This window comes from Talpa occidentalis, unplaced genomic scaffold (assembly GCF_014898055.3).
Source record: "Talpa occidentalis isolate TD23 unplaced genomic scaffold, MPIMG_talOcc4v2.1 talOcc4.12, whole genome shotgun sequence".
NCBI classification, from domain to species: domain Eukaryota; kingdom Metazoa; phylum Chordata; class Mammalia; order Eulipotyphla; family Talpidae; genus Talpa; species Talpa occidentalis.
Genome location: NW_023601212.1, coordinates 79,214,952 through 79,228,395, shown reverse-complemented (window position 1 = coordinate 79,228,395; position 13,444 = coordinate 79,214,952). Strand labels below are relative to the sequence as shown.

The following is a 13,444-nucleotide window of genomic DNA, read 5'->3' as shown; positions in this document are numbered from 1 at the left end:
CCGGGGAGGCCCCCACATGTGCTTTTGAGGATTACCTTGCACCCAAAGTTCTGGTACTGGGTGATAGATACAGCAGTGAGTAAGATGGGCAAGGTCGTGTCCTTATGAGCCATACATTCCAGTGGGAGGGGAGCGAAGATAAAGTCAGCAAATAAATGAGCATGATAATATCAGATAATGCAATTAACTTAATGATAAATTTAGCGCTGCACTGTGGGGTGTCCGCAGCCTCTGCAGCGCGGGTTCGATCCCAGCCAGCAGGAGAGAAACCCACATGGCGCAGCAGACCTCTCCTGTCTCACCCACTGCTCCCCTCAGCAGTGTGTTTTGTCAGTCTGCCTGTTCTGTTCCCTGCTCTGTCTCTGGTGAATCCTCTCACTCTCCCGTGCATCTGGCCTGTGCCCCGGTTCTTGTATAAATAAATAGATCTTAAAAAAAAAAAAAACAAAAAAAAACCAAAAAAAACCCGATAAACTCATTTTGAAAAGATCACCCTGACAATATTAGAATCTAGGGAGAAAACAGGAAGCAAGAAGTGTTGTGTCATGCCGGGGGTGGGGGAGGGGTCAGGGGGTTGGGAGTAATGAGTGGATCTGGAATATATTAGAGCTAATAGATTGGATATGAGGGCCTGAGGGAAAGAAGGAACAGGGATTTAGACTTCAATAACTAGGTGGATAATGGTGCTATTTATTAAGATGAAAGAACAAACAGGTATTGGTGTAGGCATGTGAGCATGAAGCGTTCTGTTTCAGCCATGCTCTATTTGGGGTGCCTGTCAGGCATCCAGGTGGAATCTGAAGCTCAGTGTTGTGGTCACATAGGGGTTTTAGTTAGGGACTCATTGGTATTCCAGGGACTGGATGAGTTGCCTAGACTCTAGATCTTAGAGCCCTGGTTCTCAACTAACCGTGATTTTGCAGCTCCAGGTCTGGAAGAAGTTACTATAGTATTGCTGGTAGTGGTGGGGTTGCTGCTGGCCTCTGCTGGGTGGAGGGCTGGATCTACTAAATACCCTACAATGCACAGGGCAGGCCCCCACAGCAAAGAGTGAACTGTAAGTATGCTAACCCTCACCTAGAGTGAGATATAGAGAAGAGATGACTATGACCCAGGGCATTCTTATGTGAAGAGGTAGACCCTCCCACAAAGAAGAAAGGGCTGAGAAGTGGAGGGTGAGGGAGGGGGAGAAGGGAGGGGAGCTGTCCTGGAGGCCAGCAGAAGCTGAGACATGGAGGAAGAAGGAGAGAAGGAGGAGTCCTCCATTGTATTAAATGCTAAGAGGCCCCATCATTTGAACAGAGACAGGACTAATGAGATAGGCAAAATGGGTACTATTGATGGCTTTGATTTGATTTGTTGGGGTTTCTGTGATTTGTTGGGGTTTGAAGGTCCCAGAGGAAAGGTTGTATCAAAGCCAATACTGACCATTTCCTCCCTGCTCAGAATGTTTTACTTGTGTAATTTCATTAATCCACACACAATAGGTAGGTACTCTTATCCTCATTTTATAGGAGTGGCAATACTGTTATCACCTCCTTTTACAGAGGCAGAAAATTGTCTACGGCCATACCACCCTGAACGCGCCCTATCTCGTCTGATCTCGGAAGCTAAGCAGGGTCGGGCCTGGTTAGTACTTGGACGGGAGAAAATTGCTGAGGCACAGAGAGGCTAATTACTCCCTGAGATTAGGCAACCGGGAGTAAGTGGCAGAGCTAGAGTTCAGACCTAGGCAGCTCTGACTTGAGTCCACATTATTGAAGGGGAGACAATGAGTGGACACCACCTTTTTGAGAAGTCTTGCTGTAGAGGGGAACAAAGGCAGGTTCAGAGGGTGCGTGTGGATAGGACTCTTCCATGCGGAGCTTGAAATTGATGGTGATGTTGGGGAGGTGAGAAGCTAAGTCCTTGAGGAAGTGAGAAGGATCTCTGAAGTGGGCCTGAACTGTTTTGAGCATGATTACCCCTGGACTCAACTTCTCCCCTGTCTGATCCCTGCTATCCTTCAGAGGCCTGCTGGCTACCCAGCAGGAAGCTGCAGCATAGGCCCAGCACTTACCCACTGTGTCCCCAGGGCACTGGAGATGGTTGTGGCCAGGAAACAGTGCCAAGTGCAGGCCTGTAGTCAGAAGCCAGAGCCCAGGCTGGCTGGGCAGTTAGAGTGCACTTTCTGTCAGTGCACGTTAGAGATTCTCCACCCAAAGCTGGCTTTCGTGATCCTTAACACAAGCCTACAAAGCCCCCATGAGGGGACTTGGGCAGCCTCCCCAGGGTCTTCACTTATTCTCACTGAGCGGTGGCCGAGCAGTAGTCCTTTGAACTACCCTGGGCTCCCTCCTGCTCCAAGAAATGTTACCTTCATTTTTCCTCCCTTCTCCACCTGTCTAAGCTATTTGCCTAACTTCCTGTCTCAGCTTAACTCATCTCAGGGATCCCTTCTCTGTCCCCCCAACTTGGTGAGGCCTTCTGTTTTTAGCTTCTCTGACATTTGGATGCTGACTCTCTTATTGTCCTTTTCCTACTTGTATGTTTTTGTCCAATGTCTGTTGGATTGTAACCTTTGTGAGGTGGGTCTTATTTACCACAATTATTTCCACTACCTGGCATCTCCTCAGTGCACAGTAATTATTTGCAAATGAATTGGTGGCTATTTCACAGCCTGCTTGGTTCTAATATGACTCAGTTATGTTGTGCTCAATGTTTTATTCTCTATGCACATCTCACTATATGTTTTTGAAGCTTTCCTGCTCACTTATATGACTTTGTCTTTCCTTGAAGGTATTAAAGAGTTTAAATCAATATCTTACTTTGTGCCTATTTATAGAAATCAGAAAGAGATGTTCTAAGCTTGTGCACTGTTGATTTTTCCCCATAGGATGCCTGGTTTGGTTTTGTGTGAGCCAACTGAGCTTTACAACATCTTGAATCAGGTCACAAAACTATCCAGATTAACTGAACCCAACTATCTCTGTTTATTGGGTAAGTATATAAACAATTGGGTAAGTGAACAGTGTCCTTCAGACAAACTTTTGAGGCTAGGAGAACTAAATGAGTTTAGAAAACTGTTAGACTCCTTAGGCATAGTTCAAAACACGGCTACTAACTTTAACATGACTTGGAAATTATCCCAGATCTCATCTAGAAGAGTACTTCCTGGAGGACTCCAGTTCTAAGTCCTCTTGTTACCGTTTTCAAGAAATATTTTAAACATCTAACAAACATGTAGTAACACTAATAAACAACAGTGTCTCTACCACTCAGATTTAACATAATAAATAAAATGTTACCCCAGAAGATGTACTACCTGTTTTTTGTTCCCCATCCTGATTCTATTCCTTGCTTCCCCAAAAATGACTGCTACACTTCTACTATATTTGCAGGCATCCTAAAATAATACATGGTTTAAACATTTACACAAATAGTACCATAATGTACAATCATTCTGCCAGTAGCTTTTTAAAAAAATTTTTTTTAAAGATTTATTTATACAAGAACTGGGCTACAGGCCAGATGCATGGAAGGGTGAGAGGATTCACCAGAGACAGAGCAGGAAACAGAACAGGCAGACTGATGAAATACACTGCTGAGGGGAGCAGCAGGTGAGACAGGAGAGGTCTGCCACATCCACGCCGTGTGGGATTCCGCCCCGCTGGCTGGGATTGAACCCGCGTTGCAGAGGCTGCAAACAGCTTCACAGTGCGGTGCTCAACCGCCTGCGCCACCAGGGAGGCCCTTTGCGAGTAGCTTTTTTGCTTTGCATTGTATTTTTGAGATTTGCCCTATCATCTGGAAGATCTAGTGTATTTGTCTTAACTGCTGGTTGAAATGTGTATCCATTTCTCATTGATTGTAGTGTGGTGCACTACACTTGTGTTGTGGTGGTATTATGAACAGTGCTGCAGCAAACAAGATTGTGCGTCTTTCCTTATTCATGTGTGAGAGTTTCTTCAGGATATATTCCTAGAAATTTAATTGCCTAATTACAGATTCAGCTTCTCTATATTATTGTCAAATTGCCCCCAAAGACGTTGTATCAATTGCTCTCTCATCAGCAGTGTAAGAAAGGTACTTTCTGGTTTTGTTAGCCTTTAACAATTGGATTGGTTATAAACTTGTATTATGACTGTCCTCACATTTGAAAATTGTCATGAAATACACACATTTACTATCTTAACTATTTTGAAGTGCACAGTTCGGTGGTATTAAATTAGTTGAAAAGCCTGTCCTTTCTCCCATTGAATGGCTTTAGCACCATTGTCAAATCACTTGACCATTATGTCAGGGTTTATTTCTGGGATTTCTATTCTATCACATTGGTCTGTTTGTCTTTATGCTAGTACCACACTATTTTGATTACTAGAGCTGTGTAGTAAGTTTTGAAGTCAGGAGCTGGGAGTCCTTCAACTTAGTTGTTTGTTTTTTTTTTTCAGAGTTGTTCTTGAGATTTCACATGAATTTTAGGATGTTTTTATTTCTTCAAAAAATGTCATCTAAATTTTGATAGATTTCATGGAATCTGTCGAATGTTTTGGGTAGTATTGACATCGTAACAATATTAAGTTTCCTAGTCCATGAACAGGTAATGTTCCATTTATTTGTCTTTTCAGGAACATTTTTTAGTTTTCATTATATAAGTCTTTCAAATCCTTGGTTTAGTTAATTCCTAAGCATTATTTATTCTCTTTGATGCCATTTAAATTGGTTTTCAATTTCCTTTTCAGAAGATATTTGCTAGTGTGTAGAGCTGCCACTGAACTTACGTGTTGGCTTTGTGTCTTATAGCTCACAATACCATGCTTACTTTCATTTGTTTTTCAATCATACAGACCACTTTTCTGACTTCTTTTGCACAAGATTATATTAAAATTCATTCATGTTGTTGAATGTATCTATTCTGTAGTTTAATTTTTGTTGCTAAGTGGTGTCAAGGATAAACAATGGCAGATAAGAGTTAGTGGTAGGGACGGACTCAATGAGACACTGTTCCTAGGGATGGACTCTAATCAGTGAGACACTGTTCCTACATAGCTACACTCTTTTGCAATGAACAGAGTTCCTGTTGCTCCATATCCTCCTCATTTGGTGTTGTCAGAGTTTTGGGTTTTTGACATTTTAATAGGTATGTAGTGGTATTTCACTGTTGTCTTAATTTGTAATTCCCTAATGACATATGATGTTGAACAACTGTATATATCTTTTTGGCCATCTGGATATTGTTTTTGGTAAGGTGTCTTTTCCTATCTGATGAGGTTTTTATTCCTATCTTTTTCCCATTAAAAAAAATCTGGTTATCTTCTTATTGCTGAATTTTAAGAATTCTGTGTGTGTGTGTGTGTATACACTTATATATGTATATATATTTATATAAAGATGTATTTATTTTATGCATTCAAGACCTGGGGTGCAGGCCAGAGATGCGGGTGGTGAGAGGATTCACCAGAGACTGAGTGGGGAGCAGAACAGGCAGACTGACTGAAATACACTGCTGAGAGGAGCATTGGGTGAGACAGGAGAGGTGTGCTGTGCCATGTGGGTCAGCTACCTGGCCGGGGATCGAACTCATGATGCAGTGGCTTCTACCACCAGGGAGGCCCCTCCTTGTATATTTTGAATAAAAGTTGTTTTAGGACTTTTTATATATAAGTCTTCATCTCTGCTCAATGCTCCTCCCAATTTTGGGAAATACCAACACCCCAGCTTCTGTCCTAGCTGAGACATTAGAACCTTAGCTCCTACTTTCTAGAGTCTGAATTTGGGTCTAAAATTCCTTGGGGGTTTAGTATGAACTCACTCTGCCTCTGATTTACCCCCTCCCTGCTGTTTAGCTCTCAGAGAAAATGACTCCCTAAATCAAAGATACGAAGTCTCACCACCTCTGGGAGGATGTATGGGTATGGGGGCGGGGGAGTCATGTGTGGCAGGGCAGAGTAGTAAAACCACAGACCTTGAAGTTTAAACTGACAGTAATGGTCATCTACCTGACAAACAGATATAGGATGGTGATGTACCTGCTGGAAGTAGTTTGAACATGAGCTCTTTGCAAATACAGTTACTAATTAAATACTCTCCTTTTCAGATGTGCGTTCCAAGTGGGAATATGATGAAAGCCACGTGATTACAGCCCTTAGAGTGAAGAAGGTATGGAGCAGAGTTAGGAACTGGGGCATGCTGGCTACACAGGAGGGTCTAAAGAGTGGGGATTATATTCTAGATCTAGGAGCTGGCACCTATTATTGGATACTGTCGGCAGCAGGGGCAGGACCATCCCTGGACATCCCCCAGGGGTTTCCTGTACTTCACCCCCACTTCCTAAATTATCCCTAATACCGACCTCCCCCCCCGCCCCCATACCACCTTAATCAACAGTGTCTCAAGTAAATATTGCTTTAATTCCTTGACTGATATTCCAGGTATTGTTCCAGACCCTGGACCTACAACAGAATACAAGATGCGTTGGGTTTATTGTCCCTGCACTCCTTAAGCTTCTGTTCTACCCAGAGAAAAGATGATAAGCCATAGAGATAGTTACTGTAACCCAGAGGTGGAAGCCCCTCCCTTTTCTGCCTAGCCTTCTCCTTCCCACCTTCCTTTCCCCAATCCAACTTTTTTTTTTTTTTAAAGATTTATTTATTTATTTAATTTATTTATACAAGCACTGGGTACAGTCAGAAGCGCGGGAGGGTGAGAGAATTCACCAGAGCCAGAGCGGGGAGCAGAGCAGGCAGAAGGACTGAAGTACACTGCTGAGGGGAGCAGCGGGCGGCAGGAGAGGTCTGCGTGCCATGTGGGACCCTCCTCCGGTGGCTGGAGAGCAGCCGGGGATCGAACCGGCGCTGCAGAGGCTGCGGGCAGTTTCACAACCCAGCGCTCAACCGCTGCACCACCGGAGAGGCCCCCCCATTCCAACTTTTTAAGAAGACAGAGCTCTGCAGGTGGTCACCATGTCCCCACCACTGCAGTGTAGGCTCATTCCCCACAACAGTGTGTCTTTTCTTTCAGGTAACTGGCAGGTCTTTATTCAGGTCTGTCTCTGCTCTTGACAGTCCTCAGCACACGCTCCACCCTTGGCTTTCCAGGTTCTCTCTTGCTTCTCTCTCTCTTTGGTTCAGCTTCATTTTCTCCTCCTGCTGCCTAGAGGAAACCATTGATGTGTCCCTATGTCCTTGGTCTCCTTCATATCTATAAGTACACCTTCTTGCTCTGAGATGTCACCCAGGCTCCCAGCTTCAGCAATTAGCTGTCGTGTCAGCCTCCCCACCCCCCCCCAACTCCCTTCCTACTGTGCTGTTAGATCTCTGGCCCTCCCCTGCACACACATCTTCAGGGACCACAAGCCCTGGTTCAAGAGTTCTTTCCAGAATAAGCTTGCTGCCTGACATCCTGCTTTCCTCACCCAATCCAGCATCAAAAACTTTTTTTCTCCTCTGAATTTCAATTTTCTGATTCTATATTTTAGCTCTTAATTTCAATTTTAGGCTTTTCTCTGCTTCTTGTAACCTATTCAGAGATAGTCACTCTGACCTTCATGATATGTGGCCCTTAGTTTCTAACTGTCACCCAACTCTGCATATTTCTTTGATTCTGGCAGCACCCCAGCTCTGGATAGAGACATTTTCTCTGCCTCAGTCCCTGGGAACCCCTCAGCCAGGGTCACACCTATCCCCTCCATTCCCTCCATTCTTGTTTGCCAGCAGATTGCAGGCCTTCAGGCAATCCTAGCCTCAGCAGGGCTCAAAGTCCCCCAACTTGGCATTCATGGCCTTCTGATTCCACATCACTACGTGGCCTTATCTCCAGCATGCTTCACCTCACCTGATGCCTGAATATCACTGCATTTCCTCGGTTTTAAAATACACATATTTAAACATTTTTTGAAGTTGAAGCACAGCTGCAATTGATCTGCACTTTTAATGTGGCCATATCTTTTCCTCCCACCAATGAGTGGTGGATATCTATTGTTTTTCTGTCCAGTACGCCTGTCATTTTTTTTTTTTTTTGAGGGAAACTCCTCCTCTCCCTGCTTAAATCATGGGGCTCTGATGGTGCTCTCTAAAGCAGGGTCCAGTCACTGGTCACAGTGATTGGCCGTGGGCCTAGGATGAAAACTGAGTAAGTCAGAAGTGGAATTAGAGAAGGCAGCTCTTTCTATTCTGGAGGTAGAGTTGGAGGATGGGAGCCTGGCAGTGGTGGTAACCATGACTCAGACCTCAGGAGAATGAGAAGTCAGGGAAAGGCAGAGAGGAGCACCTGAGATGAAGATCTGGGTTGTAGAGCCTGGGTTCAGGTTTTTTAGGAATCACATTGCTTTTGCCTGAAATGGTGTTACAAGACAATAAATCCCACCTTTTATGAACTCTCCTGATTATAACTGGTGGTGCATCTTAACAATCAGTGGCCTCTCAGAATCTAGGAATATAGTCTGTGGGGTCCCCTGAATATGTATTTGTCCACAAGCCTCCCAGATGTTCAGCCTGGTCCCTGGCATCTGATAGGTGCTCGCTGCCCATTTGTTCACTAAATGACTGAAAGCTGTTCCTTCTGCCTGAAACATTCCCCCAAATCTTGCCACCTGGCAAATTTCTATTTGATTTTGCTGTCTCCTCTCAAATGCACCCTGCTCCAGCCATCCAAATCCTCCAGGCCACCTTTTCCCATTCTGAATCTCTGTATTCCAGAATCTCTGTATTCCAGAAGCTAGCATCATGTAGGTCAAAGTAGGTCCTCAATGAAGGCTTGCTTAATGAATGAATGTCCATCTACATCCTTCCCTGCTCTCCCACCTACTCCAGCCTCTCTGTGCTATTTACACCTTTCCTGTGTGCAAGCTCTTCTCCTCACTCAGAACCTCTCTTTCCTCACTATCACCTGTCTAAATCTTGCTCATCCTATGAATGCTGTTCCATAATTCCTTCTGACAAATAAGGTTTCTCCCCGTGGGGTCCCAGAGAACTCTCGTGGCCTGTACTCCCATGGGTCTTGCCTCGCTGCCTTCAGTGGAGTACATGTGCCCTGGTCCTAGTCCTCTGTCGGGGCCTTTGCATCAGCCAGACCAGGTTCAAAGGATAAATCATTCCCAGTCCCTCTGAGTAGAGGGGCTGTGAGGAAGCATTGTGAACAAGGGAAGACTGGCCTCTCATCTACCATCCAGAGGCTCCCCTGAGCTCTGGAACAATACCCTTTGGGATCCTGGGCCATTCTGGCACTGTGAGAGTGGCCCCTTCTCAGAGGAAGGCATCTGTAGTTCCTGCCCTTGTGTTTCTGTCATGGTAACTCACTACTCCCCGACTCTACTCTTCAGACTTCATGACTCTTGTTTGCCTACTTGTTTATATAACCATATGTCTGACCTGCCACGTGCCAAGCACTGTTCCAGAAGCTTGGGATACAAAAAGAACAAAACTCTTGCTCTCCCAGAGTTTATGCTCTGTCTCATTACATCTGCCTGCCATCGCTTCTGCTTATTTAAGCCTTCTGTTTTCTGTCCTCTTTATGGGGGCAACCACTCTCCCCCGAGAGATGTTCAGTTGGCCATGGTTGCTCTGATAACACACTCGTGCCAAGGCGCCTAATACAGTAGTCTGTGGCCGGTCAGTAGACCAGCTGTTCTTTGGCCAGGCACTTGGCCAGTCTTTGGTCCAGTCAGCAGTGGTCAGCTTTTCACAGTAAAGGTTGTGGGAATGGAAGATCCTCAGGATTTAGCAGGCTCTCTGGTCCACTCTCAGTGCTTCCGTGCCTGCAATTGTAGTCAGGAGAATAGGTACGGTTCTACTGGTGGGGAATATTTGCTCAACTGTACCTGCCCACCAACAGACCTTTCTTGTGGTCTCTCTAGAAGGCAAATGAGTATCTTTTCCCGGAGACTCTGGATCTGGAGTGTGTGAAATACTGTGTGGTATATGACAACAATACCACATCCCTGGAGGTAATCTTAAAACAAGATGGAAAGGATGTTGACGAGGACTCTGACGACATTAAAGAAGGTGGGTCTTGACAAGCGCAGTGTGAATAATCATTAACAGTTAGTGAACAGTAGTGAACACTTTGCCACGTGCCAGGAACCGTGCCAAGGGCCCTGCCTGGGTCAACTCTGTAGTCTTCAGAGCAGCCTCCTAAGGGTATTACTGTGGAAAACTGGGAAGGGTCTGAGATGTTTCCCTCCCTCAAAGATGATGAGTCAGTCTACTCAGTTTCCTGGATGCTGTCAGAAGACAAGAGGCTCCTGGGTCAGAGATGAAGGACTTTGTTAACTCAGAGCAATAAGAATAGCCAGAATGTCATCATGAACCTGCACTGTTGCCCCAAGTTCTTCTCAAGCCCCTGTTCGTAGAGGGTAACATGAGGAGGGTACAGAGTTGAGAAGTCACCTGCACATGTACATTATAGGAGAACCCTGAGCTGAGGGGGCCTGAACCTTTTATGATGGATAGAAAACCTGCCTGACCTTGGTTCTGAAGGGGAAAACTGTCTCTGTCTCCCAAGGCTGTTCTACAAATATCCTTGAAAAGCCAGTGCCTCTGCTTTATATATAGGATATATAGAAATGTGAGACCATAGAGATGTCTCCTAAAAGGTTACATCCTTATTTTATAGATGGGGAATTTGGGGCCCAAAAGGGTAAAGTAACTCACCCCAGGTCCCACACCTATTGCTATGTAGCAAATTAATCCCCAATTTGGTAGCCTGATATCTCAGCAAACACTGTGAATTGAATTGTCCACTCCAGAATTCAGGAGCAGAATAGCTGGGAGGCTCTGAAATGGGTCTGTCCTGAGGTTGTAGTCATGATGTCAGCCAGGGCTGCTGTCATCTGAAGGCCTGACGGGACTGGCATGGACTGTGTCTGAGATGACACAGTCAGCAGTGGTCAGCTCTGCTGTGCCTAGCTAGTACGTGGCTCTAGCCAGGAGACCTCCATTTCATTCTGCCTGTTGGCAGGGTGTCCCTGTTCTTTGCCATCTGGACCTCTCTTGTTTGGACAGTCTCATGACATGGCAACTGGTTTTCCCCAGAGTGAGGAGAGTGAGGGAAAGCCACCTGCCCTTGGGACTTATGCACAATCACTTTGGCCACATTTTATTCATTAGAAGCGAGTTATTACGTACAGCCTACCCTCAGGGGCAGAGCACGTAGGCGCCACCTTTTAAAGATTTATTTATTTATTTATTTATTTATTTATTTATTTATTTATTTATTTATTTATACAAGCACTGGATATAGTCAGAAGTGTGGGAGGGTGAGAGGATTCACCAGAGCCAAAGCAGGGAGCAGAACAGGCAGACTGACCAAGTACACTGCTGAGGGGACACAGCTGGGCGCCCCACAATGGGCGCGGCAGGAGAGGTCTGCGTGCCATGTGGGACCCTCACTGGCAGCTGGGGATCGAACCAGCGCTGCAGAGGCTGTGGGCAGCTTCACAGCCTAGTGCTCAACCACTGCGCCACCAGGGGAGGCCCAGGCACCACCTTCTAAAAGGAGGTATTTGGAGGGATCTGTAGACATGATTTTAAACCATCATGCCTAGTAAGTAAGGGGTCAGGATCCAAATCCACGGAGTTTGGCTTTGACAGCCTCCCAAGGCCTGGTTAGTGATGGTGGAGAACAATGATGAATCACTCTGGCTCTTTGCCAGAGCCTTAAAACGCAGTCATCTAATCTGTTTTATCAAGGCACCACTGTCTCAATCCAGCTCCCAGTTTGGGGCTGACCACCTTTTGTCATTGGCCTGGGAGCTCTGCTTTTTGTGGCACTGAAGCTAGTATCTGTGTGTGCAGTTCCTCGGGTCAGGACATTCACACCAGCAGTCACTGGGTGGTGCTAGGCTTCCATCTTTAATAAAACCAGTCTTGCCTGGAGGCAGACAGCTTCCCAAAACTCATCCTGTTGGGCTCTAGTCTGCAGTCCTGGGATTGGGGACTGGACCCTGAAATGCTAACAATGGTTGTCAGTAAAGATAACCCCTCTGCTTTCTAAAAAATGACCTCACTGCTATTCTCACTCTGTGGGAAACCAGAACCACAAAGCAACAATAGCAGATAACCCAAACCCAAACCCAAACCACAAACACCCTGCCCACTCAAGGCAACTTTTCTCCTTTACAATGGTATCTTTTAGCCTCCCTGGTGGCGCAAGAGGTTAAGCACTGCACTGTGAAGCGATCTGCAGCCTCTGCAGCACCAGTACGATCCCTGGCTGGCCAGGGAGAAACCACATGGGGAAGCAGACCTCTCCTGCCTCGCCTGCTGCTCCCTTCAGCAGTGTATTTCAGTCAGTCTGCCTGTTCTGTTTCCCACTCTGTCTCTGGTGAATCCTCTCACCCCACACATCTCTGGCCTGTACCCCAGCTCTTGTATGTATAAATAAATGAAAATCTTAAAAAAAAAATAAAATGGTATCTTTCATATAAATGCAGTCTTTGGGTAAAAGACCATTTGAAGGTTTCTCCCACCATTCTCTCCTTTCCACTGTTAAACACATGCCTCCCGGGACCCCCAAGGAGAGCTGGGTGTTGGAGGAGCCTTCATCACATCCTGGAAGCAGGTGTCAGTTTCCCTGTAGTCTTTTGCTCCTGGCCTCCAGGTAAGGTATAGCCAACTTGTGTGCCCTTTGTTACATCTTGTCTGAATCTTGGGATGTTCTCAGGACTTCTCACTGAAGTTTCTAATTGTCTCCTGGCCTTCCTGCAGCTAGGAAGGCCAGATCCCATGCTCCTGAGTGTGAATAAGCCCTCCAGTGGGTCTTGCAACATTGGTGGGGAGCATCTGTCTGATTTAAAAAACAGCAGCAATGTGGCCTGGGACACCCTCCCCAACTCCCTGGGGCCTCTGACCCAGCAGTCATCATTTAGTCTCTTGCTCAGAAGGGAGCCAGCAGCCCCATGAGATCCAAGCTGAACTCTCTGGCTCCCAAACCAAGCCATTTGGGGTGGTCTTTGGCTCTTCTCTCACTAGCTGCCAGATCTCTCTGACCTGACTACTGAGTTCCAGGCTCTTCACCCAAATGTAAGACCCATCTCAGGCCACCTATGTCCTCAGCAACCCCTGCTAGAATTGAATTTCTCTTCCTAGACCAAAGTTGAGTATAGAAGTCAGATGCTGACTTTTTCCTTTTAAAAATATTTTTATTTATTTATTTATTTGTGCATACAAGAACTGGGATGTAGGCCAGAGGTGCAGGGTGGAGGGGGGTAAGAGGATTCAGCAGAGACAGAGTGGGGAGCAGAACAGGCAGATCTACTGAAATACACTGCTGAGGGGCGCAGCGAGCAAGACAGGAGAGGTCTTCTGTGCCATGTGGGTCCTCTCCCTGGCCGGGGATTGAACTCATGCTGCAGTGGCTAGCGATAAGTTGATAGAGCTGTGTCTTTAACCCCTGCACCACCAGGGAGGCACCCTTTCTCCTTTTTGGGGGGGCTGTCCACGGTCTGCTACACCTGGAAGTGAGGTGT

The 13,444-nt window shown here is 46.0% G+C and overlaps 1 protein-coding gene across 1 annotated transcript in view; it reads left to right on the top strand.

Annotated features, from left to right (window-relative positions):
* STYXL1 (serine/threonine/tyrosine interacting like 1) overlaps positions 1 to 13,444 on the top strand; it is a 33,911-nt gene that overhangs the window by 8,604 nt on the left and 11,863 nt on the right. Inside the window, exons 2-4 of the mRNA XM_037506860.2 lie at positions 2,876 to 2,979; positions 6,077 to 6,138; positions 9,833 to 9,980. Of these exons, the coding sequence (XP_037362757.1) occupies positions 2,877 to 2,979; positions 6,077 to 6,138; positions 9,833 to 9,980 (313 nt within the window). The 5' untranslated portion in view covers position 2,876. The remainder of the gene's footprint in view (positions 1 to 2,875; positions 2,980 to 6,076; positions 6,139 to 9,832; positions 9,981 to 13,444) is intronic.